A 27,354-nucleotide genomic window follows, 5' to 3' on the forward strand; every position below is an offset into this window, starting at 1 on the left:
TTAACTCCGTGCTGTAATGCCATAATATTCAGCCGCGTGCCAGCTGTGTTTGACAAGGTATTTATAAGACTATGTGAATGTTTTATAATGTGACGGCTGCACTGGGCAGACAGCGATGGCCATTAACTCATATTTGTTCTCATTCTGTCCTTTTTTTCCTCCACACTAGGTTAGTAAACGCTCCATCTATAATAACATAGATGCATCTCGTCTTTTTTAAACCATCGTGATTAATCAGTGTTTTAATGCTATACTGCTCACCAGCCAGGCAGCTGTGTTTGCCTATTACACCATATCCCACTCCTTTATTACAGGGCACGATGTAAACTTGGCCCGTTGTGAAGTATTCTCCCTCTTTCACTTCGCTTTCCGCCGAGCAGGAGTCTGTCACCATGGAGACAAAAAGTCCTGCCGGCCCTGAATGGCCACGTTTATACCAAAACACCACTTGAGCGAGTGTTTCCGTCGGCTGTGTGCCTTTTTCTTTCTTTTTTTTTTTTTCTAGAGCCATGTGGGGCCGAGGGGTGAGTGAGGAGGAATGGTGAATGCCGGAGTCGCCTCTCTGAAAAGACCTTTGTGTGGGTGTACATTATTATAAGAATAGGTGATGAACGTTTCCTTGGGTTTGCGGAGATGCTGTTGAGCATTGTTATCATCCACGTTCTTACACATTCTGTGAGACTAATTTGGAGTAAATTCTAAAAACTGACATGGAACAAAGAGTCAGATCTGTAATATAGCAACATGTTTTCACCATATCTTCTATTCATTCAGGGTCTTTTCAACCTTCATGTCCATTTAACCCCACAATTGAATACAAAGGCTCAAGTTTTGGATGATAAATGGCTGCTAATGGAAACAGCATGGCCTTCAATACTTAAAAAAATTCACTAGGCCACTAATGGCAGAGTGACTGCTTTTTATTTTGCAGTAATGGTTTATCAGACTGGCAGCATGGCACTCATCTCACCTCAAACATGAAAAATACCCATTAAAGCTGGCAGTTGACTGCCCAAACTTGTGTGTGTGTGAGTGTGTGTGGCCCCTCGTGACTTAAAGGAAAGGCTGTAAACAGTGAAACAGACTGACGGGATTCCTCACAGTGTGATTATCATATGAATTGAAGTATCAACACACAGCCTCACTTTGATTGGTCCAAATAAGGTCATTTCCCACAGTACTGCTGGCCCAGAACCCAATTGTCGGCCTGTCACTGCCATCATTGGTGCCTCCACTCTGCATTCGTGTGTGTGTGTGTGTGTGTGTGTGTGTGTGTGTGTGTGTGTGCAGGGTCTGTTTTGTCCATCACGGCTCAGACACTGCAGTCAGGGATGGGAATGACAGAGCTCCTCCACCTCACTGCTGGTAGAATACTTAGAGAGTCTAGGATGGGATTTGTGTGTACAGTCCTGCACTTTAAAGGCTTCCGTTGGTTTGTCATTGAGATGACAAGCACATGACAAACAAAACTCTCTTTGTGGAGGAATATTAGCAATGTGCACGTTTATTATCAAGACATAATGCACGAAACAGGTGCTGTAGGTATTTTTATGTCGATCTAAAATGGTCACAACTTGGAACGATTATTTAAAAAAGAATGCTAAATGCTAATTTTGTGGCATTTTTCTGAAAAATGCAACTAATTAAACCATACTTGCAAACTGGGAACCCCATTGTGTGCCATCTGGCTTTACAGTTTCACACATACAGCAATTCAGGGTCCATCGCATGCCCTCGCGACTGCTAAATCAAGCCACATCAAGGCTCCCCTCGCACTGGCTCTCTAAATGAAACATCATTTTAGCTCGTTATGGTGAAGTAGAGTTAGCCGTCTCGCTGACCGCAAACGACATGCCGGGTCATTCTCGGTATATGAGAACATGACAAGGATTTTTTCCCAGAGCTGGCGGCCCTGTGGGCTGCACAGCTGTCTTGTTGCAGTCACCGTACGGCTATGGAAAAAGGGGATTTTGATGGGAATGCCACCATTGTGTGTCCACCAGTAGCTGATACATAAGAACAACAAGCACTTAAGTGGCCTTCCCATCACTCTGTGGCTGCCCGCAAAGTACTCTTGAGCAAGGCAATGAGGCTGCACTGAGGAATACACTAGTGTAGTACTGAGTTCCTGAGTTGTTAGCATATGTATTATCCTCTATTACACCAAAATTAATTTTTTTTTTATTCAGATTTGATAGGCCGTTGACATTGGCAGTCACTTTTGTCTACCTTTTACTTCACTCTTTCTTTCAAACTCAGACTAAATGATGTTTCCTGGCTATTCACACACTAACATTCAGGACTTTAAGATGCATCGCAGCATTGCGCTGGAAAAAAGGGCCAAAACTAGCATGTCCACCCGAGTGTCATGTTTCCATCACTGCTGATCAGAGCTGGAGCCGATAAATACCTGTGACCACTGCAGATTGTACCATTTCCCACCAAAGACAAAAGCCAGATGTTAGTGGGTTTTTTGTCCACTGTAAAAAAAAAAGGGGTCTACATTAGTCCAACTCCTCACAAAAGCCGCTGCAGCAGGACAAACTCAACGTAACTTTAAAATGTTTTATGAAAAAGAATTTTTTCCACTAGTTTTTTGCCTTTTATCTGCTGTCATTATATTGTCAAAAAGACACCCAATCCAATGCATGCATTGAAATTAAATACTACAAAAGGGCAAGGTGTTTAAACAAGTTGTCATCTAGACATCTCCTGAGGCTACATCTTTTATCAGAACCCCACCCTTCGTCTAGCTCCCATCGATCAAACTTGTTGAGACCTAAACATATATCCCGTAATAGCTTTTTTCCATCGATATAAATGCTTTGTTCGTTTAACTTTAGGGTGCCGTTGACTGACTTTAATGACTCTTAAATGGTTTTGTTTTTGCTCATGGGTTTGTAGCCACGCTAGAGTTTGTGTGAGAATGGTAGTAAGTGGTGTTTTAAATGGTCCTGCAGGATGGGATGACTTGTGAAAGTGTGTAAATGGTGGGCAGAGGGCCAAATAATAGAGAGATACAGTGGCTACATAGAGGTGAAACAGAGCGTAGATATGGCCTGCAGCTCTTTTCAGAAAATTCTGTGCATGTGTGTGTTTGCATGTTGAATGATGGGATAATGAGGTGCAGGTTAGTCTCCTTCTGCAAGCATGTACAGGCAAACAAACCTACAGAAGTGTCTCTATATGTCACTCTCTCACACAGCAACTACTTAACAGATATATCTGAAATATAATCCAAAAAAAAGACTCGTAAATCTTGAATCCTGTTCTGGAAATTGACCTAAAGCCTAATTTCCAATGCTATCCTCCTGATATAAAGTGCACAATCAAGGCTGTAGATTCCTTAAATCAAGCTCAAAGGATCCTTTTCTGATAGAGGATCACAACTGTTGACGTCTAGATGACTGCATTGCCCTTTGCTTTCGGCAAATCCTCTGTCATTTACAGCAAAAGGAGGAGATGCTGAGGTAACAGCTTGGTATGGACCCTTTGACCTCTCTCTGAAAGCTCTTTTCTTCTAAGCAAAGGTAATAATACCTGCAAACCCCCCTGCATCTCCCCCCATTTTTTCATTCTCTCTTCCAGACACACACATAAAACTTTAGGCTGCCTGAAATCCCACTTTGAACAAAGTCAGTTTCCTTATAACTTTTTCTCTTCTCTTGCCTTGACATCCCTAAGCTAGTTTTTGCCTCTTGATCCCATCATAGCCTGTAATGTCCTTTTTGAAACTCCTGTCTCTCTCTTCTTCTTTTGTTTCCGCCGTTGGATATTAACACCTGAAAACAAAGGTGAGGAGGGTAGCTGTGATTAAAGGTTTTGTAACATGACACTCTTTTGATTCTGCTCTTGTCTGCCTGAGGGAGGTGAGACACCAGCTTCAGCAGCAACATTCACCGTTTGTCCCAGAGGCTCTTGGCCTTCCTGGAACCAGAAGGTCACAGGTTAGAGCTGCGCAACACGTCTTCACAGCAGCCACGTGTCGCGGCAAAACCTCCTCCTCGCTCCATTAAAAGGGGCCTGCTTTCCGTCATCTGCCTGCGATTGAAGGATACAGACAGGTTTTTCTCCTCTCTTGATCCCGTTATTGCAAAATGTGCCAGGTATGATCTCACCGTTTGCGCTGGACACCTGGCGTCATCCAGTTCTTCACATCATGCCGCAATCCTCCTGGCCTCTGACCTCTTTCCATGCTAGTGTTTTCCTCTCCTTCCTTCCATCTGTGCCGTCGAATTGAACCTCTCTAAGGATTGCTTAAACCTCAGGCGAAAAAACGTTAGCTAAGGTCATTATTTTGTACACAAACCTGAAAAAGCATAGTGTTTATCCACCCAAAAGAGGAGTCGTCCTGAAACCGAGGTGGACCATTTTGACACACTTGGGGCCACCACGTGTGTGGTCTGCCCTTTGCCATCTGCTGGGAAAGACAGTCAAGTTGTGAGAGGAAAAGCCAGACAGGATGAAACCTGCTCTTCTGCTATCTGATCCTTTTCAGTCTTGAAGAGAAAAAGATGGAGAGAAAACGGAGAACGAGAGCAGCCGAGGGAGGCAGACAGTCTTTCTTCCACACTAAACCTCATCTAGTCATTGTCCTTTTGATCAAAATCAAGCGTTCAGTGAAGGCTGAAGAGGAACAACACTGAGTCTGAACAATCTGAAAGGATGAAGCAGCTTCAATCACTGCAGGTCTTTCATTGACATCCCTGCACTGCTGACACTCATTTAAAAAGAACTCCTGAACAACAGCGAACGCATCCCTGCTGTAATATAACTATTCCTATAATGTGCAAATACAAGCACTGACGTTTTAAATCAAACCTATTCGAAAGAAAATCTTTTGGGATGAAAGGATTGAGAAAGATGTCACTCAAATGTGTCATCTCATCTTGGGGTTGCACCTTCAACAACTTCAGTTCATGACTCAAATCTCAGTTGTGTGGAAATTTCAGGCTTTATTTAAAGTATAAAAGCGGAACCAAGTCTGGATTTACACAAGAAGAAGAAGAATTACTGAAATGCATCATTATTTCCATTCAAAGTTCAATATCTGCTTTTTCTGATCCAGAGTGAATTACAATAAGGAAGCAGATAAAGGCCGAGGCTTGCCTGCCAGCTGAACACATGGCTGCGTAGGGGGACGTTGGCTAATGCAGCAGTTAAACTTGTGACCTTCCTGCAACAGCATGACACGGTCTCTACAGACATTTCGCCAACCCGATGCCTTCCAGTCATGATGATAAGATGAGGTGTGGTCACTCGGGGTTAAAGAACAGTCCTCCTCAACCTCACTCTGATTAGATCCAGCTTTGCAAGGTCTGACCCAGAAGGCGCAGAGTCTAGATTTAAAGAAACTTTGCTCAGACATTCATGGTTCCCATTGGATGCAGGTAATGTTAATGGCTGTATAGATCCCTTGATCATTTGTGGTCTTGAACGAAATGACAACTATTGGATAGATTCCCATGAAATTAAGCACAGTGATTCATCTCAGGATGAACTGTAATGGCATTTGTGATTCCCTGACTTAAATTTCATTTAACGCTATCAGCAGGTAGCTTTTTTAATGTGTCCAATACTTTGGTTTATGACAAAATAGCTGCAAAACTAATGACATCGATGTGTGTTGTGTTTACCGCTGAGGAGCAAATGTTAGCACGCTACAAGCACAATGAACGTGGTAAACATTAGCATTGCCATTGTGAGCATGTTAGCATGCATGTATTAGCATTTAGCTCAAGGCTCACAGAGCTGTTAGCATGGCTGCAGACTCTCTCACTTGTTATCTACTCTAACCACGATCTTACTAATCTTATCCATACAGTAGTTTCCATGCGCATGTACTGCAAAGTGAAAAAATCTTAAAACGTCAGCATTCGGTGTGAGGAAAAACATCACCCAGAGTATTCTGGGGGTTTGGCAGAAACGTCCAGTATCAACTTTTCTAGTGATAGGGTTAAAAAAAAAAAAGACCATAATGAGTAAGAATAGGAGCCTTTCTACCTCCCACATAGTCCCCCAAAGTGCCACCTCCTGTGTTTTTGGGCAGCGAAGTCCAATACACCCAAGAGTCTATGAAGGCAACCCAAACAAACCTAATTAACATTTGGGGAATGGGATTGAAACAGAGACTGAGGTTCACTGGGGGGAGGTGGCAATCTGAATAGATTAGACAAAAGTGGGCAAGTGTGACTGTGAGTGTGTGTGTGTGTGTGTGTGTGTGAGTGGTGTTTTTCCTGGGGTTAGTCAGGATGGAGGCTGAATGAGGATGAATGACAGAGTGTGAAAGAGGCAGACTGAGAGTTTGTGTGCAGCGTTCTCTGCTCCACCGGACCTATCATTACCAGATGTCACAGTGAGGGTGGCTGCCAGCCGAATCACTGCTTACTGCCTTAAACCCCAACTCTCTGCCTCTTTCTCTTCTTCTCCTTCCTTCTTTCTTCTTTTCCTCCCTTTGCTCCCTTTTCCTTCTCTCTCTCTCTCTCTCTCTCCCCCCTTTTTTTTTCTCCCAGCCTTCTCCATTTCCAGCTGTTTCTGGAGCACGCAGCGAGAGCGGGGCAAGTTCTCCACCAATTGTTTCGGTCCTGAGAGGAGCTCGGCGGTCGGACCCCTCCCTCCTTCTATCTCTCTCCCCTCTCTCTCCTCTGTCTCCCTTCCTCTCTCGCCCTCTCTCTCTCTCCTCCCCTTGTTGTGACAGAGCACACCTGCTTGATCTTGGCTACACGCGCTCCGAGTCCAATTACCCCATAGGCCCTCGCAGCCACCTCGCAGTCTCTTCCCCCCACTCGGCTGGATTTTTGGGAGTCAAGCTCATCTCTGCTCTCTTTGCCTTGTTTCTGCTGAGAACAGGTAAGTTTCACTCTGAGAGGGGAGAGAGGCATGAGTAATAATGGGCGAGGTTAGGAATGGCTGGGTTTTGACTGGATTGTGGCTTTTTGTGTTAAATGCATGCATTCATGATTTAAAACTCTGCTGATGATGTTATTTTAGAAAGAAAAGATGCTTTCTTACTTTTGCAGTTACGTTTGAGCATATGTGTGTGTGTGTGTCTTTCTGTTAAACTGGATTTCAGTGTGTTTTGTTCACTTCTTCATGCATCCATATGTGCCGTGTATGTTCCGGATATGTTGCCAGGTCTTGTTCCCACAGCTGTCTTGGCTTTACGATGAGGGACCTTAATCATTTCCAGTCCAATCTGCATACGACTCCGTGAAAAGAGCAGCGGCTTGCTAAGGGGGTGTGGTAGCACAGTTGATGCTGGTACCTCACCCCTCTGCCAAAAAAACGTATTCATCTGACCCATCGTTAATCTCCAAAGCATCCACCGCTGAGCGCCATGTGATGCTTTCAGCAGTTTCTCAGTTTACGATGTCAGCTTGCAGGTTTTTTTGACGTGTGGCAATTGACCAAGTGTTTGGACACTTGTTTGTTGATTGTGTGGATGTAACCCATATGGACGTGCGTTCCTCAAGATAGTTTTGTCAGTGTGGAGAAGTGAATCTGATCCATTATGTTAGCAGCATGTTAGAGGTCGAGTGAGGAGAAAGCAGAAAATTTTTAAATTTTCTACTTTCTAATGAAGTTGTTTGTTTCTCCTTGTTATCATTTGCTGACGTCTGTGGAAAAGCTCACAATTTGTTGCATTAATTTGTCCCTTTTCTCTCTTTGTTTAGCTTTCTTTTTCTCTCTTTTTTCCCCCTGTGGTGTTTGGGCAGTCTACAAGCAAATGGGGGGGGGGGGGCTGAGACAACAATGAGGATTTCTTTGTGTTGATTCAGCCCATTATTGCGTGTCAAGACTTTGATTTGGAAAACTTGTTCCCGCTCCTTCTCACACTTTCCATTTCAGCAGCTCATTTGAGACTGCAACCAGACCGTTTCAACCCCAATCTCTTATCTGTCGGCTCTGTGGCCCTGTTTCTTCTCAACACGACCCTGATCTGCCCACTGTGGCATTTTGCTGCTGTGTTTTCACAGGAGCAGAACAGGACCCAAATTGCTAGGGGCAACTTAAAGTGAGAGGCTTTGAAGAGGAGATGAAAAAAAGCTGTACCTGGCAACGCACAGTGCCATTAATCCCGTAATGGTACAGCTTCCTCTATCAAAGAGAGGTCTGAAGGCTTCCCGGCAAGCCACCACACAACTCTCAGCTAACTCATTACATCCTTTTTGCCAGCAGGGAAAGAACCTAATAAGGCTCAGCTGCACTGAATTGCATTGAAAGAGCCAGAGTGAAACTGAACAAGGGGAGAACTCAGACAAACAAAACAGAATGCCTTTTCTTGGCATTACAATAGAGGCTAAACGTGGCATAAACACTGTACTGAAATACACTTAGAGCAATAAAGGCACTTCACCAGTTCATACCTCAGAGTTGAGCTGAGCAGATGTTGAACATTTGAACCAGGAATGACTGAACGGAAGGTTTGGGGGAGACAAGGCCCAGATTTGTACTCAGGGGCTGCATTTTTTCCATCTGGACTTCAACTATCTGGGTTAAAAAAAAAAAAAAAGAGCAAAAGAACAATGGAATTGAATGGACATCAGCCATGAACCCCCCACCCCCTTTCTGCTCAGGAATACCAGAAAAGTTCCACATGTCAGTCTTCCTCGCCAAAGTTTTAAGGGTCAGACAGAGAAAGAAAATACCATAAGCTATGGGAGAGAAGCTGTGGAAGGAAAGAAAGAGCCCAAAAAGGGAGGAGGAGATGGAAAGAGAAGAAAGGGAGAGAAGGTTGGGCAGTTCGTCCACGTCGGTGCAGTGCAGACTGTTGATAATGGGACTGAGGTTGATGGCAGGCCGACAGCTCTTCTCATGGAACAGCTGAAATGTGGTTTAACCACTCGCTGGCTTCCTCATGCTACGGCTCCAGACACCAGGCGAGCTTCAGGGACCCTAATGCGATCGTCGCCTTTTTCCTTTTTATCTGCATGAGGAAATGATATTGATCGTAGTGGTCAGGAGAGCGTGTGTGTGTCCAATGCAGACATACACTGGGAGCACGTCAGCTATCTCCCAGACTGATTCGGTCTAACTCCTATTACAAGAATGTTTTGGCTCTGAAATTGTTTGTTGGCCGTGTCCGTGCATACTTTCAGATACACACACTCTCACAAAATCCCCCGATATATCAGAAACTCGCTGACGACCACCTACTCCTCGCCAGGCTGCCAAAGGAAGAGCTCTCTCGGCTTAGCATTAATTATTAGCGTCCAACCGTACGTGTTTATGCAACCACGTGTGAGGTGAGCCCAGATTCATTTGCTGATGGGTTAAAAGGGCCACACGTGTTTCAAACGTCCTGTGGCCTTGTAAATACCTTCCAGTGATTCATTGCCGACAGACGCTCTGCAGAGGCAGACGCAGGCCTGGGGAGAGTTAGAAGGGAGGGTGAGGGGAGTAGCGGACAGGGGTGGAGGGCGGGATGGTAGTTGGTGTCTGTTTTATGTTGTCTCCTTCATTGCGACATGATTAGATTTGCTAAAATCAAGACACCATGGTGCTTAACGTTCAAGTCTTTTCCTTTCATGCTGCAGAAGTTTTAGTAAAAGATCTCTTGAATTTGGGTGATATGGTTATCGTTCCGCAAGCATTTCATTGCTTTTCTACATTTGAAAGTTTCAATGAAAGGCAGTGACAAAGAGGAGAAAGTGACAAAGCAAAGGAGGGAAAATTACTTTACTCCCTCATGCGAGCTCCGCTTCCTGTCTGGGAATCATTAGTAATGCTGGGGCCAGACTTGGGGGAAAGTGGAGGGAGGGAAGAGAGAGATGAGACAAAAGAGGGACACGGGAGAATTGACAAGGATGCCGCCGCCACAGGAAATGTCAACCTCCACCCCTTTTTTTCTTGGTCAGACACAGGATGATGAATCGCAGGTTTCAGAGACACGAGAGCAGAAGATAGAGATGGTTAGTGTGCCATTTACCACATGTCCTTTTCTGGGATGTGGTAGATTGTAAATCTTTTGAAAATACAGACTGAACTTTCTCACAGATGCTCATACTTTGTACTTTTTGATGCATCTTTTCTGGAGCTACCATAGTTCCATGTGCAGTACTTCAACAGGCATCTGCTGGCCATCCAAAGCCCTTTCAAACTCTTTGGTGGGCCTTGAATAATAATGACTTAGCAGAAGAACTTTCAGGAACCTTCATCACGGATACATGACCATCCCCACCCAAACCCTTTCAGAAAAGTCACCATAAATCCAACATCACTCTTTACAATTGAGTCAAAAATAAAAATGCTGAATTCATCATCCTCCAGTGTGACGCTGTGGGATGATTGTCTCTTCAACACTGTGTGAAGTTCACTGTCTTCAGGATGACCTGTTTTGTCGTCCTCGTGCATCACAGCTTGCATTTGCTTGAAGGCTTTTACAGTGACAGTCTTTCTTGCAGGAAACTAGCTTGTGTACCATGTTTTTTTGGAACATTTGCACTGATTAGTGTCAGTCCACTTCTTCTGAATAAAGCCTGTCCCAGTTCCATCTTGTAATCTGGCATACAGCCGTGCCATGACGTGATAACTGGCCATGTGCCCCAAATGAAGCCTCACATAACTGATACATTATGCAAACAACATTGGAGAGTTTCTAATGCAAATAACACCAATGTTAGATTCAATAATTGGTATCCACAATACTCAAATATTAAAGCTATTAGTAAATGATAGGATGACCATGGTCTGCCTTTAATAGTTATTAGAAACAAGCTGAGATACACAAAAACTTCCTGCAAAATATGTCAAAGTTTCATTTCAGTAATATATCAATTTTAGGAAAAGGTCGTAAAAAGTCAGATCATGTTTTCTAAGCTGCAGGGCACTAAATGAAACCATCTGTAACATCAAGGTTTTTATTTCCAGATCCGGGTTGATGCCTCTGTTCAGTGAAAATGATAAGGAGATCACCTTTTATGGCCTAACAGCAAGCTGCATCTTCTCTGAGGGGACTGGAAGTGCTGACAGTGATGATGTGGAGTTTGCATGGTCTTGTCATGTTCCAGCATGTTCTGTTGACAGCCCCCCGGCTTTAGCATGTGCACATACACAAGGAGCCTGTGTCATGTGTTCAGTAGAGTCTTCAGGTGTGTATGTATCAGAGCAGGCCACTCTGCAGGGCCTGTGGATGCATCTGACCAATGAAAGAACCAACACCTGGGGCACAGCAGGTTGTCTCACGCGTCTCCTCAGAGGTGAATCCCAGCTGGGAAAGCCTGGAAAAGCCTTGAATTTTAACTGCATTTAACCATAACTCCTTGTGTTGAATTTAGAGTGACCTTCGTGTTCGCAGACAGATCTTGGTTGACCATGTCCTCATTATTTCACCACTGTAATGTAGACACATAGCAATGAATCTCCACAAGCTACAACCCTCCATCTCCAAATCCCCTAATGTAATAATATTAATCCCACTTCGTGCTGTTTATTCTGCAGCTGTGGTCACAAATTGATACTTAATGTCCCAAACAATAATCCCTGAAAATGTCTTATATTCCTTTTTCCTGGTTTTATTTCAAAATCTCGTTTTTAGTCTCGTCATCAACAATTCCTGCGCCTGATTATGACTCACAATGCAGCAGTAATTCTTGTCTTTTTACCAACGCTGAAGCCATTAAATGCTCATAGAGCTTAGTTTGAGATGACTTTCTTCTTCCTTTTGCCTGTCTGGCTCACATTAAAAGCTGCTGAAGTGTTTATGGACAAAGGTTGATGGATTGATGGCAGGACACATGGAGGGCCATCTGAAATCCTGCACCAGTGCACATGTGCTTGTATATCTGTTTATGTGCTTGTGGCTACGGGTCAAAGCAAGGAGATAAGGTTCAGTAATCAGCAGTGAAATCTCTGTTATTTTGTGTGCATTGCTGTTCCTTTAAAAAGAGCATGTACCCTGGCTCTGTAGATAGTTCTGAATGTTCTAGCCTGCAAGAAGTGCCAGATGTGAGGAGGTCACAACACCAGTACCTCTATGAAAAGTGATGAACTGACTTTCAAATAGTTTCCAGCATTGGCAATTAATCTATCATACTACAAGATAGGCCCAACCCATCTGGCATCAAAGCCAGATAAAACAAACCCTCAAAGGCATCGACAAGCACTACTTGACCCAATAGTGCTTTATACCCTAAATCCAAAACGACGGCAGACTGCTGCAGCCAAGTCTGCAGACAAGGTTTTCATTGGATGGAGCTTTCAGTGGCGCTTAGATAAGAGCATCTGACACAGCCAAGATTACTCAGTCTGTCGAGAAGACTGGAACAACGTGTCCTCTGGATCTACTGTATGTTCAGACCGGAGCTCTTTGTTTCAGCGCCTCCCACTACAGAGCGTACTCCATGTTTCCAAGTGAGACAAAATGGCAAACGCTTTGCATGGAAAACTGCATCCAGACATTAAACATTGTGTGATGCGGTTCCAGGCTCTAAGGGCCGACTTATGAAATCACCCTTTTGAGTTCAGGTTTTTCTGCTTCGTAGCAACAGAACAAGAGTGAAAAAGAAACATTAAGAGGCTATGCAGAACTATCCCATCCAGCACAATCCCTTCTGAATGGAAGTGATTTCAAGTTTGGTCATACTGTATGCAAGCACTGTAACCACTGGACTGAAGCTGTACAGTGTGTCAAAGTGGTGGCTGTTTTGTGGACAGGGACTGTAATTACTGCTTTTGTTGAGAGGGCCTCAGAGCTGTGATCCCTGTGACCTGACGTAACCTGGATTTACACTACATCAGCACATCTTCTCTCACTGTCTCGCTCATTCTCGCACGCACTGTTTAAAACTTTTGAAAGATTTACGTGTGCATTTATCCCTCAAATTCACAGACACAGTATGCTGCATAAAGCTACATGTGCAACTTGCTTTGCACTTTAAGTGCTTTAATGCACTTAAAAAACACAGACTAATGCATTATTCATATCTACAAACATGCAAATATGCACTCAAATAGCAAAGCAAACAAAGATACAGCACAAAACCATCAAACACATGCACACAGACCTTATAAACCAGCCCGGAGTCATTTCAGCTACGGCCAACTGATGGTTTTGGGTGAGTTTCATCATCGTGGTCATGATGCTCAGGTCAAGGTCTGCTACAGACCAGCTGCGCCCAAGTCATTTGTTAGCAGCTGTGGCTCATATCTGCCCTTCAATTATTGTGGCACCAAGTAGGGAGGGAGGAAGGAGCAACTTTTGGCTATACCCATGACAAGCAGATTGCTGGGTCTTTCAGACTCTGCATGCATTTGTGTGTTGCTGTGTAAAAGGTCAGGGAGTTTTGTGGATCTCCACAGAGAGAGTGTGTATGTGTCAATTGGGTTGTGGTTGTGTTTAGAAATAGACAACTGCATAAGGCAGCAGGATTCTCCCATTGACTCCAGTAGTACAGTAGACACATGCTACACCAGTGTATTTTTGATTCACACTGATGATAAAGTACTTAAACGGCCAACAATTATCACTGTGATTCATGACTTTTGAACAGAAAACGTAGCACAGTTGTATAAAGTGGCAGCCATGGAGTTCCCCATGATACATCCCCTGAGTATTACTGTAAAAGCTAATGCAGATGTTGTTTATGCAGCAAGCAGTCTTGTCTCTGTCTCTGCTGCAAAAGCTAATTACACAAGCACACTGTATTATGGTATCCAGATCATTAGAACGGAAAAACAATGCAATGCAATTAGTACATTGTTTGTCTTCCACTACGGCGATTCCCCAAACAGAGGAATTTCTTAGAGCAGCTCAAATTAAAAAAAAAAAAGAATACAGTTCGATTAAATCTACAGCCACACAGTCACCTTTAACATCTAAACACTACATGTTGAGACTGAAAGTGCATGAAAGCTAGTTAGCACGCAAAAAGCTAATGCTAAAGTTAAAATGAATAAACTGTTTATATAGTAGGCCAAAAGTAACGGGTACACAGTAGAAATAGTTATCTTAACATGGTGGATGATTGATCGGTTGGCAGCTTAAAATAATGGACAAAATAGTTAAGTAAAAATTGACAAATGATAAAATAACTAAAAAAGCTTAAAAGAGTTCATTAAGATTTAATGATAAATTGTTGATAGCTAAAATGGATAAATAATTAAAATACTTGGATAAAAGCTTATGATTACCAATTGAAATAGGTAAAAGTAATTGATAAATGGTTGACACATCCAACTGCAAACTCACCTAAATATTATATGTTCAATGTAGTTCAATAGCATAAGAACAGTATGCTAACAGTATTCGCTAATAGTGTAACATTTCAGTTTAAAGTCATTTGAACGCATTTGGAGCGTGACAGTATTAATGAATTAAAATATTCAGACTTATTATCTTTACTTTTGGAATGGGTATTTTTGGTTTGCTCTGTATTCCTCACACACACATCAGGAACCCTTCGTACAAAGCAACACTGTGTGATTCTCTCATTTGGGTTTGACCCCCAGCTCTATGACCTTTCACCTTCTGCCTAAAACTGACCAGTCAAATGGCTTATTTGACCAGCCACACGAAATTGTTACACCCAAGTGTTTAACCCTGCAGCCCTCCACCTTTCACCTTTGCCCTTTGCCCCTCTGGACTTCAATCAATGTCTCTTGTTCTGTCTTTCCCACACTGCGTCCTTGTCTCTACCTCTGATTCGCTGCCACATTGAAAGTTTGTTTTGGCTCTTCTCTTCGCTGACTTTCCCTCTGAGTACAACGGTGAATCAGAAACAGTTCAACAGAGTATGGTAGTTTCAAAACTAATGATAGACAGACTGTTTTGAAAGTGTATCCACCCAAAACCTTTGAACTGTGTCCTCTCATCCTCCAGGCTCCCTGCTAGCAGCACCATGAGGTCAGCCTGTCTCTCTCTGCTCCTGGTCACTGCCTGCTGGGCTCTGCCCTTCCGCCAGTCCGGCTTCCTAGACTTCATGATGGAGGATGAGGCGGGATCAGGTCTGCCTGAAACGACTACAGATTTAGGCCTCCCTTCCATCCCTGAAGGACCCAAGTGCCCATTCAGATGCCAGTGCCACCTGCGTGTGATCCAGTGCTCTGACCTCGGTAAGACGAGACACCTCCCACTGATGCTTCATAACGTGAATAAAGGGAACGTGCAGCATTTTAGCATTAATGAATCATTAACCCCACTGATTCTAAGGCAAAGTTGTCAGAAACTACTCACACTCACCTAAAACACCCAAAGATATTCACTTTCACGATGATATACATCAGAAAAACAGCAAACAAAAACTACAACACAGCCTCAAAAATCTGCTGCTGGTGTGTTGCATCCATAATACATACATTGGTGTGCTTTTAATTAGACAGGAGTATCATAATGTTCAGAATCATTTCGTAACCTCTCATTTCGTAACCTCTCTCTTCATATCCATGTTTTTCGTCCACTCCTCCATTTGCTGTTCTGGCCTGGATTCCAAGCAAATGAGCTCACTGTGATGGATCAGATGCTGAGGTCAGATGGGTGTCAGCACAATAAAAGAAGAGCAAAACTACAACAGAGTGATAATACAGGTTTTAAAGAGCAGAGAAAGTCACTGACTTTACAAGTTAGTGCGTCTCCACCGTCCTCCCAAACCCACAGGGTCATTCCAGGGGTATATTATGTCCTCCAGAGAACATGACACCAGCGCTGATACCTTAAATACTCACAGATGCTGTGAGCCATACTTCACTTCCTGTAACAATTGCATTATATGCCCTTTCTGGGTTAACTGTTTTTTTAAACAGCGGTGGAGATTAAAAGGTTGGCCCTCGCACAGGAAAGTCCTGAAGAAATCCGAGTTTTAACGAGTTCAGATGTTGCAGAACCTGTTTCACAATGTAAAGTTTACTCACCCAGGTTGCAAGACCACAATTACTTTGTCGTTTTTTTGATCCGGCACAGTCACAACAGTTTACTCAGTTGTCATCTTGGTTGTTTGGAGCTTATCCACCGTAGTTGTCTGATCTGATGTATAGCTTATACAAGAGCTTGAGTCATCTCGCAGACTTTGTCATAGAAAAGTCCCCGACCTCATTTATTCTTGTATATTACATAAAAGCGCTTCGCTACACAGTTGGGTTTGATAATTTGTTGGCTCTTCGTTTGTTTGGAAAGGAAAGGGCACGAGCCTCAAGGAGACAGATGAGGGAGGGAGGGAGGGAGGGACACAGACGGACAAACCGGGAGGATAAAATAAAAACAGGAGTGGATTAATCAGCCCATAACCACTTTGGTTTCTTAAGCTCGAAAGCGCCAGAGTTGAGGCAGTGTTTATAGATTCAGGACAGCAATCACACAAAGCGTAAAGTGTAAGCAGAGCATGCAGACAGACGGCCATCGCAGATATGAAGGTGGCTCAACAGTCAGAGCGACAGACAGCTGGAGAGAGTGATGTTCAGGAAAGGGCAGGTTCCATTACGTCAGTCCTCCGGCTGGGGCCCCAGTCAACAGCAGCACTTCCCCCCCCGGAGACGCAGCTCCATGGCTGGATTCTCAACTCCTGCATCAGCACTATTGGCCCCAAGCCTCCATCTGTTCCCCAGACCTGCTGGCATCCACACAAACACACACACACACACATTTAGACATGCACAAGATTAAAAGTTACAGGTAAATGCATATATTTGGACACACACACGCAGGCCTGGGCAAGACAGAAGAGTCTGCTCGCCATCCCAAAGCAAGCTTTTGTAGATGTGGAGTCTGCAGCTGGCAGGATGACAGCTAAAACATTCTGCGGAGAAAATTTAGCCTCGGGTACAAATGAGTTGTGATTATGGATAAGCAAAACCTCCTTCTACCAGAGTTGGCTAATATAGAGCCGCACAACGGCCTTTTGTTTTTTTTAAGCTGAACAACACAATCGGCGGCTTCTTCCATTGAATGTCTCTCTTTTATAAGCTGCGATTGTGTAAGGTCTGCGGCTGGCGGGCACGCACATCACGTCTATCCACACTTCTGAGTGACCAGGAAATCCAAACTTACTCAGTCCCATGAGGCAATCACGTCTTTGCTGGTGCAGCCAGATCAACTCCACTTGCCCGGCCACAGCGCCAGACAAGGAGAGGACATTACATAAACACTGTCAATAACGCCTGGAAGTGCTGGACATGAGTCCAGCTCAGTCCAAAGCAATCACACGCTTGATATCCCAACCATTCCACCTTAAAATTAAGTGATTACTAGTGACTATAAGAGAGGGGGCAAGACTTGAACTCCCATTTCGCTTGTTTGTTTCCTGCCAAGTGGCTATTAGCTGAAAAGTGAGATGCAGACCGAACGTGACATTCGAATAAGTTATATACACTAGTCAGTTCATGTTATCGCCATCATTGCATTGATTTTTATTACAGCGCTCGTCATTTTGTTTCACATGACTGAGTACTAATCAAATATATATGTATATACCTAATCTGTTTGTCAAAAGAAAACCTAGTTTACTGTAAATTGTTGTGAAGAATGTCTTCTAGCAGCTGGAAATGCAACAAACTAGATGCACAAGGACATAAAATCTGGGTGAAGTTTTGGTTTTAAGGCTTTTTTAAAACAAATCTGAGTGTTACTCTGCAGAAATCTGTAATAACTGAAATGGTTCAAAACTCAAAACTGATAAAAAAAACTGATGCTACACACACAAACGGACTAATTTTAAGGCTAAACATGTATTTTAAAGGGTATTCCAGCTATGTAGTTTTGCAAGATAAAAAAATACAAAAATAATATTCAAAACTGAAGCAGCAAGGCTGAGAAAGTTTGACTTTTATGATACAATACCATAAAAAAACAATGTGTGTGTAAGTATAGAGGTATGCAGTGTGGTGCTGTAATGATGGCGGTGACCACAAACAGCTGTGATGGTTTGTGGGTCATCCACGGCCGAGTTGGAAAAGCTGACAGAGAAGCAAACCTAGCTGGAAGTAATGTTTGGGTGACCTGAACAGAAGTCGTCACAAGCTTTTAGGACAAAATGTGTCCAGACATGCATGTGGACTGCAGATACAGAGTGTAAGCTTCTTTATTAAACAGTTTATTGTACGTCGCCTCTGAAATGTAAACTGCCAATCCTGAATATATTTTTGTGCGCTACCACGGATGCAGAAGCGCGTACGCCGTGACTTCCAGCTGTCCTTGCTCAGTTCTTTTTTTAAAAAACAGTCCGCTCAACCAAACAGTCTTTCACTACAGATGCCATTTTCTGTGTCACATCAGCCATGACGTGCCACGAGGGAGTCCAAGCAAAACGATTTAGCATGAGCTCAGTGTCCAGGTATGCAGTCGCTTACTTACCCCAAAGGAAATTTGTTTTAAGGTCCATTTCCACCACATGTGCCTTGGAGCACATCAAATAGTTATTTGGTCTGTTTGGAATGTCACCATAAAAGCCTTTCTGCTCTAAGTCCCTATCATTGAGATTTTATGTACCATACTACGTTGACAAAGCAGACTTTGTTATTTCAGCGTGTCGCTACTATAAACTATAAACTCTTTCTGCTCATTCAGGTTTGATACTGTGTCTGTGTGTGTGCAGTCCATAACAGTTTTATACAGCTTAAAGCCCTGAAGCTCAGTTTCAAATCTAATGTCTCTAAAGCATTAAATATTCATCACTAAATAAGGTGAGAAAAAAAACCTTCTCAGTTACTGCAAGAGTTTAATGCTAAAAACTCAGCTAATACGCTTAATCACGACTGTTTTGGTGTAGTTTGATGGACAGTGCTGCCAGCATAAACAAACAACCTAACAACTGCCATCCCATTTTGATTTAGATGTTGCTAAAGTCTGATTTTTGCACGGAAATGTGTGACATCACCTTCTTGCTGTTCCAGTTTTGGCAGGAAATTGTGTGTTCAATGCTCAAAGTAGGAAACTTAATGAGAAAATATTGTTTTGGGACCTTTAACATTCAATACAGCGACTCTAACCATGGTCGTCGGGGACAAATAAGTGTCCATTTCCTGTTGAGGTCGGAGTCTGGTTAACCTCTCATCACCACAACTACGGCTGTCATCGCCTCACCTCAAACTCAGTTTTCCATCATCCATCATTCTGACGGATTTATTGGATTTGTATGCTTCTAACTCTCATACCCTAGATCTAATTAAGTAATTTCTAATAAAAAATTCCCCTTCAGGTCTGAAGGCAGTTCCTGGGGACATCCCAGACGACACCACCCTGCTGGACCTGCAGAACAACAAGATCACTGAGATCAAGGAGAACGACTTCAAGAACCTCAAAGGACTGCATGTAAGAGACATTTTACCTCCATCTCTAGAGCTGTCTGTGTATTATTCTTCAAGTTATGTAATGTGTTCTTATGTAACCGTAGCACTCACTCCAACCCTCCCTCAACGAGAACCCTTGGTGATCTTCATGAGAAAACATGTTGTTTTTAGATGATTTATTAATTATCAGTTGATTCCGAACGTTCTCCAGTAACTGCCCCTTCCAAAGCATGGGCCCCACTTCAACTCCCAGCCAGAAACTGTCTTCATCCTCCTCCATACAGCCACTCATAGCACTCTATTCCTCCCATCTTTAACCATCATTACACCACCACCACTCCCCCAGTCACCAGGTGCATGGAAAGTATTCACCCGTAGGCCTTACACCCTCACGCCTCTCTTGCAATAAATACCTCTGTCTGACGGCCAGAGCTGTTTCCACTGTAATGTAACTGCCCTCTCAAGGGAATCAACCACATACCTCACATTGCCTTGTGTCTGCTTACATGAGAGTGGAGCAGCAGGACTGAGATTCCTCTGAAAATGCATCAGGGATAACTCCAGAGCGGACTTGAACTTGGCCCTCCGTGTTGACAGCGCAGGCACCGGGCTGGAGCGTCTAACATCTGTTGAGCTCGAAATGCCTTGTTTTTTTAGAATCTCATCTGGAAAGTACAGATTTTTTTGCTGTCCCATGGTGCATTTGTAGCAGAGAATGTTTCTAAGTGGAAGAAAAAGCAGTGAAAGCCACTAAGGTGTAAAGTTTCAAATAAAGTTCGGATTCCATAACAATCGAACTTTAAACACTGATGTGAATTCAAACAAGAACAGACTGTTCGCTAGTGCTGTGGGGGTAGTGGTAAAAGCTCCTCTACACCATGCAGCAGGAATAAAAAATTAAATTTGACAGTAGTAGCTCATCTCCCTGGTGTTCTTCCTTGCAGGCTCTGATCCTGGTGAACAACAAAATCACTATCATCCACGCCAAGGCCCTCAGCCCTCTGACCAAGCTGCAGCGTCTCTACCTGTCCAAGAACATGCTCAAGGACATCCCAGCCAACATGCCCAAGAGCCTGCAGGAGCTGCGCATCCATGAGAACGAAATCACCAAGATCAAGAAGGCCTCCTTCCAGGGCATGTCCCATGTCATCGTCATGGGTATGAAAGTAAAAATGCAAATATTTATTTGGATAGCACAAGCAGTTTAAAGAGGTACGACAGTGGATGGCACGTATTTTTCAGCAGTAGGTCACATCATTGGAGGAATGTCTTGATACAAAATTTAGACGTCTGTACTAGTCGATGCCGCTGAAGATGCAACCTGCTGCTGCAAAATCGGTAAAACAAGCTTTAGATGTTTTCTGTCAGCTTGTTGTAGGCAGTACAACAGTACTTGCTTACAAGCTGTTTTTGTACATTTTGCAGAGCTATTGCAATGCTACATATAAACATGCAAAGATACTCTTCGCCTCTGTTCAATGATGATCGACCCGCTACAGAAATAACGTTGAAATAAATGAGAATGAATAAGTGACAGTTAATTCAAACACGAGCATTTACATATATTGCAGTGGCGCTTCATTAACTTTTCATACAATGGGCCCACTTGAGTGGTGAAAGTAAGTCTTGAAAGTAAGTCACACTGGTGCACTTCAACATCTGTAACAAGCTGTGGCCTTCACTGAGGAGGATAAACAATCATTTCATCCAGATGTTTTTATTTATTTATTTACATTCAAGTAGGTGCTTGCATGTGAATGGCAAATTTGATTGATTCTTGTTTGTAGAGACCAGAAGGAGAGTTTGCTTCTTGGCGTTTCACTATTGAAACAAGATGTACACATCACAGTCTGGAAGTGATGAGACTGTTACGGACTCTGGTAGCCTGTTAATGCATGATTACACATCTTTTGTTTTGTTTTGTTTTCCCACAGAAGAATCACAGATTATATGTCCTTTATCTTCTGTCCTCTCCTTTTGCTCCACTTTAACAACTCAGCTCTGACTTGTGAAACTTCCTGTTCCACAAATTAAGAAGTGTCACTCTGTCATTGCTCAACTGAAGCTCAAAGTATGGATTCAGTCATTAAAAATGCAATGATAGTGGAAGAATAATCCGTGACAAATCAGGGAATCTGGCGTGGAGAAAGGCTGCATTGCAAACACAAGCTATTCTCTTGCCAAAGACTTTGTTTACTCATGACTCAGCTATGTTCCCGTAACACACCAGGAAAGGAATTAACTTCATAGATGCGATCAATTACCGCTGTTCTCTCTTTCTATCCCGTTCTTATTTCCTGCGATCTCATTTGTTTTTTCATTCATTTTTTTCAGAGCTTGGGTCCAACCCTCTGAAGACCGCAGGAATCGACGCCGGTGCTTTTGCTGACCTGAAAAGGGTCTCTTACATTCGTATTGCAGACACTAACATTACAGATATCCCCAAAGGTAAAGCTCTAATATCCGTTTGCACAAATAATTCTTAAATAGGGGAATTTGACTTAATACAGGTGTCATACAGTCGGGCTCAGCCAAACACAACCATCTCCTGTCAAAAGAATGCTTAGATTTAAGTCTGCAGCAAAACAATGGCCTCAATATGAAAAAATTCACAAACTGTGCTACATCGTAATTCAAATATGCCAGGGTGGGAACATGTCCGCTGAATGATAAATGAAAAAAGTATCCTTCAGATTTAATAGGCTTGGAAACAGCCGCTCCTTCATCTACACTTTTTGAGCTGAAATTAAATGTTGCGAATTGCAAAGTAATAGTGGCCTCATAATGTCTTATACTATAAGCCTCTGAGGTAAATGTTACTTAAATCAACACTTTGTTCATGGTGGTAATCTTTGTCTTGTGGTTTCGTCAGGTCTGCCCAGCTCTCTCTCTGAGCTCCACCTGGATGGAAACAAGATCACCAAAGTGACAGCCAACAACCTCCAGGGCCTGAAGAACCTGGCCAAGTAATAAAAACTATGTTTATTATTAACCCTATCATTTCTTTTTGTATGATTTCATATGATTTAAAACAAGACTATGCAACTATGGTCGAATAGCAGCCACTGTGGCCACAAATACGAATTACAACATGCTTGTGCACTGAATCTTAATTTCCTGAGAGTCATGTCTCCTGGTGACATGTGGTTATTTCTTTGTGTTACTTTTTTATATAACTGTTATAAATGTTATAATATAAATGTTTATCTACCGTGCTAACAAGTAGCACATGAAATATAAAGTCATTAGATTGACTGAATAATGTCAGTCACACAGCTCTGACTACCATAATGCTACCATTAGCCACCATTAGCTACTGGTCCAGCGAAAGTATGGTTGTAACAGAAAACCCCTGAATGGACTGAATTTAGCATGGTGCATTTTATTGCTAATGAATTCAACTAGAATAAGATACACAGCTGCATCTATCTTAAGCTTGCTAACTGTGGCTAACATTAGCTATATGCTACTGGTCATACCAGACTAAGTAAGGCTGTAGTGTGAAAACCTCTGAGTGTATTTAGCAAGTTGCATTTTGTTGCTAATTAACTCAGCTTTTCATTTCTAAGAGGCAGTTTGTGTTATTAACTTGAATAATGTCAGATACTGTGTCTTCAAGTTAGCTTTGGCCAACATTAGCCATATGCTACTGGTCATACCAGACTAAGTAAGGTTGCAGTAGAAAACCCCTGAATGTATTTAGCAAGTTGCATTTTATTGCTAATGAATTCAGCTTTTTGTTTGTAAGAGGAAGTTTGTGTTTATTTTAACTTGAATAATGTGCGATACACAGCTGTATCTATCTGAAGTTTGCTAACATTAGCCACCACATGCTCACTAGTAGACTAAGGCTGTCCTGTCGAAATCTGAGTATATGTAGCAAGTTGGGTTTTATTGCTGGTTAATTCAGCTTTTTTTTTGTAAGAGAACATTTCTGTTACTTCACCTCTCTAAAGTGACATAGCCCCGCTTTTAAAATTCCCCTTTGGAAACACAGGAACATCCACTTCTCATTCTGTTGATGTTATCTCACAGTTTTTCATTCCCTGGTTTGACTTCTATTAGCTTTACTTGGAATGCCAGTTCTGGTATTACTGTTTAAGTGATTTACTGCATAACAAATCCTAAGACCTAAACAGTAGTTTTTGGATAATCAAAATAACTGGTTTGCTCATGAAACCTTTCTGTTTATAAGACTGTGCCAAAGATGGCATACTAAACTAGAACAAAGAAGGCTTTGATGCAGCATGTGCAGAGTCAGCAAGGCGAAGAGGAGATGAGTGAAGAAAGGTTTTTACTTTCCATTCACTCATTATTAAGAAATAAACTGGGAAAGTAATGTGACAAGTGGATATACTTTTCGGTATTTTCATTTCCTCAGCCTCCCCTTTTCCTACTGCATCATCTTGGCAGCTGACATAAATGCTGATGTCACGATGCTGGTTTCTCCACTCGTGTTCCTGGTTTGTCTGCACATTTTCACACCACCACGTCTCATCCCGCTTGCTGATTTTTTTCCTGCAGGCTGGGTCTGAGCTTCAATGAGATCAGCTCTGTGGAGAACGGCACGCTGGCTAACGTCCCCCACCTGCGAGAGCTGCACCTCGACAACAACGCTCTGACCAGCGTGCCTCCTGGCCTGTCCGACCACAAGTACATCCAGGTACACTCTGGTTTGATTAACATTATAATAACAGCACTTGTACATCTCAGTGTTGTTAATCCAGGGTTGAATGCACAGCCGGATCACAGGAAGATTGTTTTTGCAACCATTTAGTTCCAGCAAATTACTTTTGCTTGAGCGTTATACTTATGTTTCTCATTTTCTTACGGTGCGATCACACACAGCTCTTTTTCCCTCATCTGAAACATACTGGAAAAGTTTACTTTGCTGCATTTTTGCATTTGGTTTGTTTAGGTTCACAGTGCCCGATTACAAGTCAACCAAGGCTTCCATAACAAAAGTCACATGGATTCATTTAGTTTGTTTATTGAGTAAAGTGTTAGTAGCCTGTCATACTATAACGTTACAGATTTTCACAGTAGGGGGGAGTGCAAACAGAGCTGATTCCAGGCCTTTAACGTTAGTTTGGCTTCAGTTTATTTCATCGTTTTATTAGGCTTCTGAAGCCGGGGTAACTGCTGCATCAATCCCATCCCCATAAAACCGTTTTGAGGTAATTTCCTGTAGTTGGTTGGGATTAAACGTGCACTCCTAATGAACCTCAGCACTGCACACCTGTCAACCATCTTATTGCTGTTTTTGTGAGCCCCCGGGTTTTAATGGCATTGTCGTCAGCAGCCATGACAAACCGAACTATGGGAAAACATGAGTTCTGTGAAAGAGCTTCCAACAAGCTGTTGCGAACAGTTTGTGCTAAATCGAGGTTCCTCCCAGCACCGACTGGGACACTGAATAGAACAGAAGACCAAACAAAAAGTCAAATTCAGAAATGAACTATAGCTTCACAACTATAATAGTAGGGGATCAGGCCCTCTGAACGAGACTACAATGTGGTTCTACTGAAGGCAGGTGCTCTCTAGGCTTTTTATTTTATACATACCTAGAGGGACATAATGAGATGCTGCGTTTTTGTGATTTTTTTTTTAGATTTGGGCTGTTTTTCTTCTTTGTCTTCTGTCTTTCACTTATCCCTTTGTGTATGATGGCAATTGTAATTAATTATGACTTTATATAGTTTGGTGTTTTTGGATGTAGCGGCTTTGGAATCTGTAATTAGCATTATATTGTCTGTCCCACTGAGTTTGTGGCTCTTCCCTCCTTTTGTTCTTTGTTCGAGGATCTTTCTGAGCAGTGCGTAGCCACATGATTGCTATCAACAACTCTTACATTCATATATGCTTTTTATATGATTTTTTTTTAATGCATTCAAAGCCATGTTTACTCTCAAGCATCAAGCAGCATCAGCTCTTTGTTATTTTGACAGGAAGTCCTTTTCCCACTGTTTTAGCTAAACAGAGACAGAGAAAAAAAAATCTATTTGGCTTTGTTGAGCTGTTATTATTCATTTGGTGACTTATTATTATCTCCTTTATCTGCTTTATTTTGGAAAAATTTAATTGTTGCCATGCACATCCTACTCAGCGACTGAAGATTGTCATTATTTAAATCCCTTCTCCAGGTGGTCTACCTCCATGCCAACAAGATTGCTGCTGTGGGAACAGGGGACTTCTGTCCTCCCGGCCTCAACAGCAAGAAGGCCATGTACTCTGGCATCAGCCTGTTCAGCAACCCTGTGCCTTACTGGGAAGTTCAGCCAATCACCTTCCGCTGCGTCTTCGACCGTTCCGCCATCCAGCTCGGAAACTACAGGAAGAAGTAGAGCGTCCTGCCCGCCCTCTGCGAGGAAGTGTGTGTTTGTAAATGAGTGTGTGAAAGTTTTGTAAGCGTGCGTGTTTGACCGCAGCCCCACAACACTGACCCCTACCGACACTGCCTCCCCACAAACGATGATGTCATTAATCCACGCACTCATTTCAAAACCTTAGTGGACATGGACCTGAAACACAACATATCATATTCACTATTTAGCTTCAAGGTTGGTGCAACAGTAGTACACACAGCTTACAGCAAACACCAGCATACCATGGTGATGCTCTCTCACACACAGCACATCGTTCATAGAAGAAGTTTCGCATTGTTGTGCATAATACGGGCAATTCATTCAGTGGGCAAATTGAAATTCAGAGGCGATCCCTAACCAAAAAGATCTGACATCTCACTCAGTGGAAAATGTTTTAAATCCCAGTTTGGTAAAACTTCTCAACCTTTAGCCATTGTGTGAATTCTAAGGAGCTGGCCTGTAGAGCAGGCAGCAAGGGGTTAACTTGTGTTTTACAATACCTTTAACAACTGGTATACTAGAATGTACTAGATATTACCTGTGTACTAGGAATAGCATTCAGAGTGTAACATTACCACGCTGCACTCCTTGAAAGAACTCTGAGTTTCTATTTGTATTGTATTCAATTCAAGTAGAGATAAAAGCAACCGTGACTTCTATCACATTGTGATTTCTTGTGCTTACTTCAGTGTGGATTAAGTTCTGGGTGTTTTGACACTTTTTCTTCGTCACATTTCATCCCTTGTTCCACTCCTAGTGTATGTTGCTCCATAAAACCAAGGTGAAAATAGCGTCTAAAAAAATGTAGAATAAACCATATATGTTTTAAACAGAAGCCATTCCCAAAGATTTATATGCATGCTCTTATTTTTTTTTTCCTTTCAACTTGAACCTGGTGCTTTCTGGAATCTCTTGTTAATGCGTGTATGTATTTCTCTTCATGTTTCCCTGCCCTTTATTTCCTTTTTTTAAAGATTCAAGAAAAATTGGAGGGTGTATGTGGATTGGCATGCCCACTGCAACCATGTTGGTGTGAATGTTGTATGTATAGACGCTGTATATAAATGCTGTATAAAACCTCTCATTGCTTAAAGGCACAAGCACTTACCATAGCTCAGACTTAATATATCAGCTACAAAGGTGTTCCTCTTTTTTTCCGGAGCAGGGGCTCCAGCTAAGGTGTCCTGAACAAAATAAAAATACTAATGGAAAAAGTAGCCGTTTTTGATGGATGTAATGACCAGAAGTTGCGTTTTTATCAGTAATGTGGAGGAGTTTTGAACTCCTGGTCACTGGATGGCGCTGTGATAATCAGAGGGCAGCAGCTTCCTGGCGAACAAGGTCAAGAGGAGGCACAGGTAGTGTACTGAGATCAGGTGAGACACTTTCACCAATACATACACACAACAAACATGCACATTAGGCGAAAGTGCTTCAGGCTCATGTTAATCAGACAAAACCCACTGATGAAGAAAAGTCCAATATGGTCGCCCTGGTTGACTCAATTAAAGATATTCAAATGTTTAGAAAATGTGCCTTTTCTAATGGATATTTAATGTTTAGTTACGGCTTGGAGTTGTCAAATGACAATACCAACAGCATCCATTGCCTCATTTCCACAGATATTTCAGAAATTGTCTGCGCAGCTGATGGATGATTTCTGGAATACAAACACACTTAAAAAGAAACCTGGCTTCAAACATATTTCGGCCTCATGGGCACTTTGAAAAGTCATCCATCATTTTCACTTTTATCAGACACTTCATCCGGTTTC

The 27,354-nt window shown here is 42.6% G+C and overlaps 1 protein-coding gene across 1 annotated transcript; it reads left to right on the forward strand.

Moving 5' to 3' along the window:
* The first annotated feature begins 6,556 nt into the window (after nt 1-6,556).
* dcn (decorin) lies at nt 6,557-26,812 on the forward strand. The gene is made up of 8 exons (XM_041963662.1): nt 6,557-6,849; nt 14,819-15,051; nt 19,125-19,237; nt 20,160-20,373; nt 21,550-21,663; nt 22,088-22,181; nt 23,740-23,878; nt 25,359-26,812. Exons 2-8 carry the CDS (start codon nt 14,838-14,840, stop codon nt 25,557-25,559), a joined length of 1,089 nt encoding a protein of 362 aa, XP_041819596.1. The 5' UTR covers nt 6,557-6,849; nt 14,819-14,837; the 3' UTR covers nt 25,560-26,812.
* The last annotated feature ends 542 nt before the right edge of the window (nt 26,813-27,354 follow it).

The sequence above is a fragment of the Chelmon rostratus genome, chromosome 22, assembly GCF_017976325.1.
Source record: "Chelmon rostratus isolate fCheRos1 chromosome 22, fCheRos1.pri, whole genome shotgun sequence".
Taxonomy (NCBI): domain Eukaryota; kingdom Metazoa; phylum Chordata; class Actinopteri; order Chaetodontiformes; family Chaetodontidae; genus Chelmon; species Chelmon rostratus.

Bases quoted from the DNA above. Each gene is read 5' to 3' on its own strand.
- dcn (XM_041963662.1), top strand. From the start codon at position 14,838: ATGAGGTCAGCCTGTCTCTCTCTGCTCCTGGTCACTGCCTGCTGGGCT. The intron at 20,374-21,549 runs GTATGAAAGTAA...CATTTTTTTCAG, and splicing joins GTCCCATGTCATCGTCATGG to AGCTTGGGTCCAACCCTCTG. The intron at 23,879-25,358 runs GTACACTCTGGT...TCCCTTCTCCAG, and splicing joins CCGACCACAAGTACATCCAG to GTGGTCTACCTCCATGCCAA.